The 9981-nt window shown below is 47.4% G+C and overlaps 1 protein-coding gene across 1 annotated transcript; it reads left to right on the plus strand.

Moving 5' to 3' along the window:
• Window positions 1-939: 939 nt before the first annotated feature.
• Window positions 940-9633, plus strand: LOC113838677. Its single transcript, XM_035453928.1, is given in 9 exon segments — window positions 940-1489; window positions 1598-1832; window positions 1928-2305; window positions 3345-3550; window positions 3553-3627; window positions 7560-7628; window positions 7631-7651; window positions 8946-9117; window positions 9119-9633. Coding segments are annotated over 9 exon segments (1887 nt in total). The 3' UTR covers window positions 9300-9633.
• The last annotated feature ends 348 nt before the right edge of the window (window positions 9634-9981 follow it).

The raw sequence follows: 9981 nt of genomic DNA on the forward strand, positions 1-9981 counted from the left end.
AACCTGGATTCAACCTAGACGCCCCTCGACTGAAGAATGGATAGAGAAAATGTGGTGCATTACACAATGGAGTACTACTCGGGAGAAAAATAATGGAATATTAAAATTCACAGGCGAATGGATGGAAATAGATGAAAGCATCCTGGTTGAGGTAACCAAGTCACAGAGAGGAAAACATGCTACTTGCTCTCTTATATATGGGTTTTAGACACGGGACAAAGGATGAACAGCGTACAATCCACACCACCAGAGAAGCCAGGAAACAGGGGAAATCCTAAGAGAGATCTCATGGTCTGCCAGGGAAGGGGACACGGACAGGATCTCTTGAGCTAATTGGGACCATGGGGGAGGGGAGAGTTAGGAGAATGGAGAGGGAAGCAGAGGACGGGAGAGGAGGACTTGAGGGAGCAGGAAGTTTGAGACGGCAGAAGAATAGAGGACGGCAGGAAAGAACACCCCGTGACAGACAGAGCCGCTATAGATGTAAAGAGGGATCTGGCTCTAGGGAAATGTGCAGTGACGCACAAGGATGACGCCAGCTGACAGTGTGAGCAACAGTCAGGAGTTTCCCTTAAACGCCCTTCTCTGATGATGAGACGCTGACTCCCTTATTTGCCGTCCCAGATCCTCCATCCAGTAGCTGATGGAAGCAGAAGCAGACAGGCTGATCATGATTGACAGGCCCCGCCCCTCCCACCCCCTCAGGACCTTGAGCATCATTAATTCACTCATCTCTGAGTCCCCCTTGAGTTTAACGGAAGGGAGAGGAAACCGGAAGTCCCGCCCACAGCGCTCAACGGAAGCTCTGTATTTTTTCTCCCCCCGCCCTGTACTCCGGGTGGCGGTCGGGAGCGGAACCTTGTTGCTATCCAGCGCTGTCGTGAGGACGGACAGGAAGCGAAGGGCACAGGCAGGAAGTGTGAGTCTGAGGAACGGTAAATGAGTCGCGGTGGAAGCGGAACCGCGGTTTCCGACCCCGGTGCCTCCCCCCCAGACGGATTCGGTAACGCACCGGAAGCTGGGAGCCGTTCGTTTCACACGCGGGATTCGAGGCGGTGCTTGCGGAGCCTTTGCGGAACTAGAAGACCTGTGGCCGTAGCGCTGCTGGTGCGGTATCTGAGGGCGGACAGGAAGTCGATAGTGCTGGCATCCAAAGCCAAAGGGAAGTTGGGAATCCCGGGACTCACAAGCCGAGTTCCCGTCAAAAGCGGCCGTTCTTCCTGCGGGGTCGGAAAAAAGAAAGACTCTGACAGGAAGTCGGTAGTACTGGCAAGCGAATCCAACAGGAAGTCTGGCGTGCTGGACTCACAGGCTGAATCACAGTCACTGGAAGCCGGCCGGTCACTGTGCGCAGTAGGAACAGAAAGACCGGGACACGAAGTCGCTAGTGCTGGCAGGCGAAGCCATCCGGAAGTCGGGCATCCTGTGCGCAGAAGCAGAATTCCCGTCACCGGCAGCCGCTCATTTGTAGGCGCGGAGCCGCTTGTCCGTAACCGGAAGTCGGTAGTATGGGCGTGCTGAAGCCAACCGGAAGACTGGAATGCTGGGACTGAGCAGCAGTCACTGGAAACCGGGAGCTGCTTTTGCACCGAGCCAGACTTGACGGGAACCGGGTTGCGCTGGCGACCTGAAGCCAAGCGGAAGTCGGGCGTCCTGAGATTCCAGCGAAATTCCGGTCGCTGGAAGCCAGCCGCGCGCCGTTCCCATCCATTACCAGGACTCCGGAAGTCGTTAGTGCTGGCAAGCCGAAGCCAACCGGAAGTCGGGAATCGTGAGTCTCAGAAGCCCCATTCCCGTCTCTGCAGGGGAAGCCAGAATGGGACGGGAACTCGGTAATGCTGGCGACCTGAAGCCAAGCGGAAGGAGGGAGCACTGGAACTTGAAAGCGAAATTCCCGACTCTATTTCCCCGCGATCCCCGATGGCAGACCGGAAGTCTGTAGTGCTGGCGAGCTGAAGCCAACCGGAGATCGGGCGTGCGAAACTCCAGTCACGAAACAGTGTGTGTTGCCCACCCCGCGGAAACCGGAAGTCGATAGTCCTGGCGAGCTGAAGCCAACCGGAAGTCTGGTGTGCTGTGCCTCACTCGGGGCGCTGGCGTCACACAGCGAGGGCGGCACCGAGTCCCAGGGCGGCGTTCTGCAGACCGGAAGCGGAAGCGCGTCACAGAGCGGGTCCGTCCCTTGGGCGGCAGCGTCGGGGATGCGGGCGATGCGTTCTGAGCTTGATCCAGGCGGCGGTGGAGCCCGCGGGCCAGCGGAAGTGGCGGGGCCATGGGCGGGACCTGCGGTAATTGCCGTGTGTGGGTGAGTGATTGACTGACGGGTGGGGGCGGGGTCTCTGAGTGATTGATGTGTGGGGGCGGCATCTGTGAGTGACTGATTGTGGGGGCGTGGTCTTGAGTGACCGACTGTCGGGGCGGGGTCTGTTAGTTACTGACGTGTGGGAGTCGGGTCTGTGGGTGACTGACGGGTGGGGGCGGGGTCCGTGAGTGATTGACGTGTGGGGGCGGAGTCTTTGTGTGACTGACGTGTGGGGGCGTGGTCTGTGACGTGACTGATGGGTGGGGCAGGGGTCTGTGAGTGACTGAAGGAGGGGGCGGGGTCTGTTGACTTTTTGGGGTCTGTGAGTGACTGACTGTGAGTGACTGACGGGGGCGGGGGTCGTGAGTGACTGACGCGGTCTGTGAGTGAGTGATTGACGTGTGGGGGCGGGGTCTGTGAGTGACTTTGACGTGGGGGCGGGGTCTGTGAGTGACTGACTGGGGGCGGGGTCTGTGAGTGACTGACTGTGGGGGCGGGGTCTGTGAGTGACTGACGGGTGGGGCGTTCTATCAGTGACTAATTATGATGAGTAATTTGAAGCACTCTTGATGAAACCTGTCTGTGAATTAACATCCACACAGCTCAGGGAAACCACCAGGACAGCAGAGGTTCTGGGCGCGCGCCATTCCTGGAATTGATGAGATGTCTCTGGTCCTAATAAACTGAGAGGCCAATGGTTAAAAAACAAGCAGGTGGGAAGTCTGACTCCTCACCAGGGAAGAGGGAAGAGTTGTAAAGTTTCACAGAAGATTATTGGGATATTACAAGCCCGGGGCGAGGACCAGTGTCAGCAGGCTGTTGCCGCCTGACAGCCTGAAGGCTCAAAGAAGGGAAAAGTTGATCCTTTTGTTTTCTGGGGTAAATTCCTAAAAGCATTTGTCCCATGAAGACAGCCTTGGTGAACCAAAGTATAGCACTGACATGTCATGGTGGGGGTGATTTGTAGTGTAGGCTCTTTGATGCCTGTCTTTAAGGGTGTTCACTTTTACCAACTCAGTGGCTTTTCTTTTATGCTTTTTAGATTTCTACCTGGACAAGGCCTGGTACTATACCCACAGATAGGAGACAAATTGGATATTATTTGCCCAAAAGTGGACTCTAAAACTGTTGGCCAGTATGAGTATTATAAAGTTTATATGGTTGATAAAGACCAAGCAGACAGATGCATTATTAAGAAGAAGAAAAAAACCCTGCTCAACTGTTCCCGTCCACACCGAGATGTGAAATTCATATCAAGTTTCAAGAATTCAGCCCTAAAATCAGGGGTCTAGAATTTCAGAAGAAAAAAGATTACTACATCATATGTAAGTATAATTCTCTCTCTTTATTTTGTAGGCATTGGGATAAGCTAACTAGGTTTTGTATTGATTTGTTTCCTTTAAATTAACATGGTAAATCATTTGTTAAGAAGCTTTGTTCTTTCTGTTTTTTCAAAATAAATTAATTGAAAATTGGGACCGTGTAGTGACAGTATTAATTAAATATAAATACTCAGCAGGGGCAAACCTGCCAGGATTCTTATGGTATTGAAATTAGTAAATTATAGGAAGGGACTCACTATCTCTACTGACAAAACCATCTTTAAGGAACTTTTCTGAGGTTTTTATAGGAAAGTCTGTGTGATGCTTTTTCTCTCCATCCTTCCATCTGTCTGTCCAGCCATCCATCCACTCATTCATTTAGTGTGCATTCTGTTCCAAGAACTGTGTTTCAAAGTTAGGACTCAATAGAGCAAAATGTAATAGGGGTACACTTCAACATGACACCATCACTCCAGACCGGCAGAGCTCAGAGCTTAGTAGCGTGGGGCATACAGACAAAAGCCAGTACGGGTGGTCAACTTATGTCCTGATGGAAAAGGATAAATTGTAATAGTGTTGCCTGAATGACACACCTGCATCTGTCATAAAAATGTGGCATTCTTTAAGGAGTAGGGGATAGGTGTTCATTGGGGTATATCTGAAGTGCATTTGTGAACTGTGCCCATTGTGATGAAGATAAAAAGTAAAGCAAAATAAAACACTTAAAACAATAGCCAAGAGGCATAGGCAGGAATTTGGAGGGAGAAAAAAGAAGACAACGTTGACAAAAAATAATTTATACAGTTTATTATTATACACACATTCACTCTAAAGCTCTAACTCTTTGGATGTGCTTGATCCTTGGGAAAATGCTGTGGCCTTCATGCCTGTCTCACTTTCAAGTCTAGCAACATAGACCAAGACAAGGTCAGACAAATATGTGTTCGGCTGTTATGGTTGCCAAAATGTGGAGGTGGTCCCTTCACTACTTCTACTGTTGCAGTTGCAAAAGCAGCTCAAAAGAGCAAGGATTCCTTTTGGCCTACAGTTTGTGGGGCACAGGCTATGGTGGTGGCAGACAGTTCCATGCCACTTGGAGGATGAAACTGCTTGCTCGCCTCTCAGACAATCAGGAAAGACCCGACCTCAGCAGGGTTCTCATGTCACCTCTCCCACTGTGACAGGGACCCCAGCCCAGGAACCTGATGGTACCACCTGTGTGTAGCACAGTTCTGACCACCTCAGTCGTCTAGGAAGTTTCTGTCTAGGAAGAGACTTGACCCTCAAAGGCATGAGTGTCACAAGTGCCCTACAAGTTTCCTAATCCACACTTCCTTGTGACCATTACCTTTCATTGTGGTACTTGGAACAGTGTCATACAATTTTCCTGTTTCTAACAACTGTTGGTAATGAGTCCTTGACAGTCTTTTACAATATCTTTTCACAAGTTCACGTTAACTTAAAGAGGAAAACAGGAAAACTGTGCTCATTCAGAATGCTATGTGTTTCCTTCCATGGTCTCTGAATGCTAAAAAACATATTGAAAATAAATTTTAATTCTTTTAGAGATGTTTACCTCTGGGGGCCGGAGATGGACATCCTTGAGGTAAACCTCAGGAGTTCAACACAACCATTCTGGCTCAGAAAAGACACTGTCTACTAAATATATAAATTAATTCTCTCTCTCTCTCTCTCTCTCTCTCTCTCTCTCTGTGTGTGTGTGTGTGTGTGTGTGGTGTGTGTCCTATGCCTGCCACTTGCCACACAGCAGAATTCAGCTAGGGCCTGTACTTGTGTTTGCAGGTGTTGGACTTCCCCAGCCTGCCTTCCTTTTGGTGTTCTTTTCCATTTGAATCTGATTTTTCCCTTTGAGATTAAGCTAAATATATCTATATTCCTCCCTGGACCCTCATTGGCTTTCAGTTATCACTGTCCTTGTAACATGAGTGTTCAAACTTTTATCAAGAAAAGAAAGCTGTTTTTTAACTTTCAATAGGATGTGCTTTAGCTTGAGGTGCGTTATCCTGAGTCTAGAACTTGGCATTCTCCTCCAATTAAGCAAACTTGACATTTGACTGGTACTTTCATGAATCCCGTGTCACTTTTCTTCTTTTTCTCTATGGATATATATTCTGATTTCTGAGAAATGTAGTGAAAACACTAAGCAATAACTGAAAATTCCACACTGACCTAGACCACACCAAAAACTGTGCTCAAAATATCCCACACTGTGAGAAGCAATAGGAGAGAGGCTCTTTGGCTGAGTCACTTTTTGCAAATGGGAAAAGAAGATAAGGAAAATGATAACACAGTAAAATACTAAGGCCCTTTTGGTAGGTTCTCAAACACACAGTCTCTTTAGAACTTTACTTTGACTTATCTGACAAGCATTTTCTCCCGTCTGTGAGTGGACACTGTTTAGCTTACTGCAACTCCCTGACAAAGTTATTATGGCAACTATTACCTATTTTCAGTTATTATGGCAACTATTACCTATTTTCAGTTATTATGGCAACTATTACCTATTTCCCAGAAAAAGCTTAGTGTCAGTAAAGACTGAGGAAAGAGATGCAACTATGAGACCCAAGGTTAAGCGTACTCTCTGGAGAAGAGGCACCCTTTGTTTTTTGGGAAAATACTGAGAGTAGAAATTGATAATTCCAGAACACAGATGTGAATTCGTATTTGATTTTTTTTAGTTACAAACCTCTACAAACCATGAAGGCATTTGGAGCTGTTTGGTGGTGATATGCTTGGAAAACAAGACAAAACAAGACAACCAGGCTGAAAGAAGTTGCCAGAACACTTGTCTGTTTGTCATTGTCTTCCGAGTATAGTGTTAGCAGACAGGACTTTGATAGAGAAAGTGGAAGGTGATTAAAATTACAGGCGTGTCTATGAAATACTTCTGTTCCTTGCCCATTGAACTCAAAGGGAAGCAGTGTTCAGCACATTCCACCTTCTCCTCCTACTCAAACTTGAACTGTAAACTGAAAGCCTGCTCTTCCTTACACGGCCTGACAGCCCATCTCTGTACAGCTTTAGTTACAAAGCCATTTAGATAATTCACTGGCTTAAGGACAAACAGCAATGTGTGTAGACAGAACAGCTTAGACAGACAGGAAGACATTGGTAGAAGCGTTGTGCTCTCCCTCTCCCCTCATTTTTAAAGTGGAAAAGGAGCCCAGCTGGCCAATGTTGCCCCCACCTGGTTATATCCAAGTTGTCCCAAGACCCAGACAGGGAAGCGGGTGTGCAAACTCTCTGTCCAGCTGGAGTTTTCCCTAGCAGGAAACTTGGCTAAAGTGGCTGATGGGGGTTTATAAAAACACATGCTTGCAGGGACTTACACTGTGATGAGAATGCAGACTCAGAAGACTTGAGTTCTAGTATGCTACTTAAGCACATTCCTGGCTGGAGAAAGAAGCAAGGGGGTTGTCAGAAGTCTCCCCTGATAGTGCTTACAGAACTTGGAGGTTTGACAAGCATAGCATCTATTTCATTGTTCTTTAAGCAGGAGGTGTGGAGTGAAGGAAACAGGAGTTGGGAGATGATTACCAAGTTTTGAAATTATCATGTTTGCTCTTTTGCACTTTCTAGTTTCACCCCCCCACCCCCAGGAGTCGCTGGCTATTTTAGAAGGTGCTGTCCCTTTTACCTATAAAGTAATACTAAATCATGTGTATATGGGAGGGTGTGTTTAATTGCATTTAGAAACAGGTAGTCTACATGTCACAATGTTTCCAGCATCCATTTCTCTTTGTTTATTTTTCTATTTCTTTTCAGCTTTCAGCATCCCTACATTCAGAAAACTTATGACAAAGAGTGAATTCTTATTATTCAAATTGTTTTTAGACAATTCATGTTCATGAAATCCTACTGATTTCCTTATTTGTTCTATATTTTTTGTTTTTTTCCATTTTATTTTTAATCAGCTACATCAAATGGGTCTTTGGAAGGCCTGCATAACCAGGAGGGAGGTGTGTGCCAAACAAGATCTATGAAGATCTCATGAAAGTTGGACAAGGTAAAGATCAACTGCTCCTTTGTGACCCCACTGTGACCAGGTATAGCCCACAGCCAGCGTGGCACCTGGGGTGACACTCACCATCACCCCTCTTGCTAGTTTTGAAGGCAGACCCTTTTCTGTACTTTGAACCACTGGTAGAGCCCCCAAACTGACATGCTCAAATTTTCTCATTTAGGTCTCTCTAAAAGTTCAGGCCAGTGAGACAGGGTGTATGTGTGCTGCCATAGATATATCTCTTTACAATGCAGAACACTTCTTTGAAAAACAATCAAAGAGTCTTGTATGTAAACACTGGCTCTGCTGATTTGTTTCATTTTCAAATCTGGACAAACCAAGAGCTGTGTTTTCACGTAGAATAACCTATTGTGAAGAAACAAAGAATTATTCTAATTAGAGACTAGTATAGCTGTCAATCAACTTGCTTAGTGAAATCGAAATGTCATCTGGAATGCTTTGACTGCCAAATGTAAGAATCCCTATAGTTTCCACAGATGGCCTCCTAATCTAAACCTAACAAATAACTAGGATAACCATTGTTATTAAAAAGTAAGGTTATATTCTTGTATTTCTCAGTGCTTTGCATAGAGAGTCTTATGTTCATTGCTGTTCATTCCTCTTGATATATCTTTGCAACTCCTTATGCTTGCTACATTGTCAGATGTCTGTGCCATGATTAATCACTTCTTCTTTATGTAGATGCAAGTCCTGCTGGATCAACCACGAATAATGATCCAACAAGACATCCAGAGCTAGAAGCTGGTACAAACATGAGAAATTCAATAACAAGCCCTTTTGTGAAACCAAATCCAGGGATAGCAATGTGGTTGGGCTGTGTGTCTATGAGGTGCATTTTTCTTAGAACGCCTAGAGGCAGAGGAGCCTCAAAACACATCCCAACCAAAGGGATTCACTCGTGGGCACAGGTTCTTGGGGTCTTTGCTCCCAGTGAGTCAATATTAACTCTGCCACTAAGACAGATTAATTCAGCCCGGTCAGTGTCTTACAGTCACAAGAGCAGAGCTCACCAGGTGTGTCAGCTACCGATGCATCCTGAAGTGTTGAAAATAGGGATGTTCCAGATTTGCTGTCTAATCTTTAGGAAGTGGTTGGCCTGGTGAGTGAGTGTAGGACTTTTGAAGCTCCTTCACCTCATCTGGTGAACTGCTATCAAGTTCATCCAGTGAGTTGAGCATCTGCTATGCTTACTTGTTTGCAATTGGAGAATTCATTCTTCAAGCTAGAGGGCAGAGTCTAAGAACCACAGTAAATGGCTGTTCTTGCTTCCGTGCAGGTATCAGCACCGAAGGCAACAGCGCAGGGCATTCTAGAAACAATCTGGGTTCCAAAGTGGCCTTATTGGCAGGAATCATATCAGGATGCGTCATCTTCGTCATCATCATCATCACCTTGGTGGTACTGCTGCTCAAGTACCGCAGGAGGCACGGCAAACACTCTCCACAGCACCTCCAAGCGAGGTGGCAACAACTCTGGCTGGGAACCCAGTGATGTTCTCATACCGCTAAGGACTGCAGATAATGTCTTCTGCCCACATTATCAGAAGGTCAGCGGGGACTATGGGGACCCAGTGTACATCGTGCAGGAGATGCCCCCACAGAATCCTGCCAACATTTACTGCAAGGTCTGAGGCCTGGGAACTTTGCCTCCCAAGGGAACTCTCATCTTGTTGTGGGCGCAGGGACTGCCTGAGCCTGGCTCTGGGGGCGGAATGCCTCCTAGAAGATCCTGGAGCTGGACCGTTTTGTAGGCTGTAACTTTTCAGCCTTGGGGAACCACAGACTCTCCCCAGAAGCTGGAAGATTGCTAAGAGATCCCCACTTGGACTGCTGTGTCCCTGTGTGGACCTCTATGCTATGCACCCAGCCAGGCACTCAGGCCTCTGCAGATCCCGGGGAGGACACGGTGGGCTATGGGTGGTCTATGCAGCAGTACCTTAGGAGAAAGTTGCACCTCTGCCTCTGTGTTTCCTGCCATGCACACTGGACTTGTCACTCGGACCTCGGGTAACCTCAGTAAGGTTTTCAAAGATCCCTAGCATTTAGTCCTCACTCCTTCTGTTTCCAGGGCTCTGCAACACCTCCCCAGACCCTTCACTCCACATCCCAAATCATTAAGGGACACTCACCGCTGAGCCCTGGCCCCACCCTTTACACCAAGATGAGATTAAATGGGAATTAGGTACAGAATTCTGCTTTCCTGGATGCTTGGCTGGGTTTTCTGGGAAAAGCCTGGGAGGTGTTGTCAAGTGAGGAAGCTGCTGGCTACCACCGCAGGTGGAGCATAGTGGGGAAAGCAAGAAGGAAACAATA

Source organism: Cricetulus griseus, unplaced genomic scaffold (assembly GCF_003668045.3).
Source record: "Cricetulus griseus strain 17A/GY unplaced genomic scaffold, alternate assembly CriGri-PICRH-1.0 unplaced_scaffold_82, whole genome shotgun sequence".
Lineage (NCBI taxonomy): Eukaryota > Metazoa > Chordata > Mammalia > Rodentia > Cricetidae > Cricetulus > Cricetulus griseus.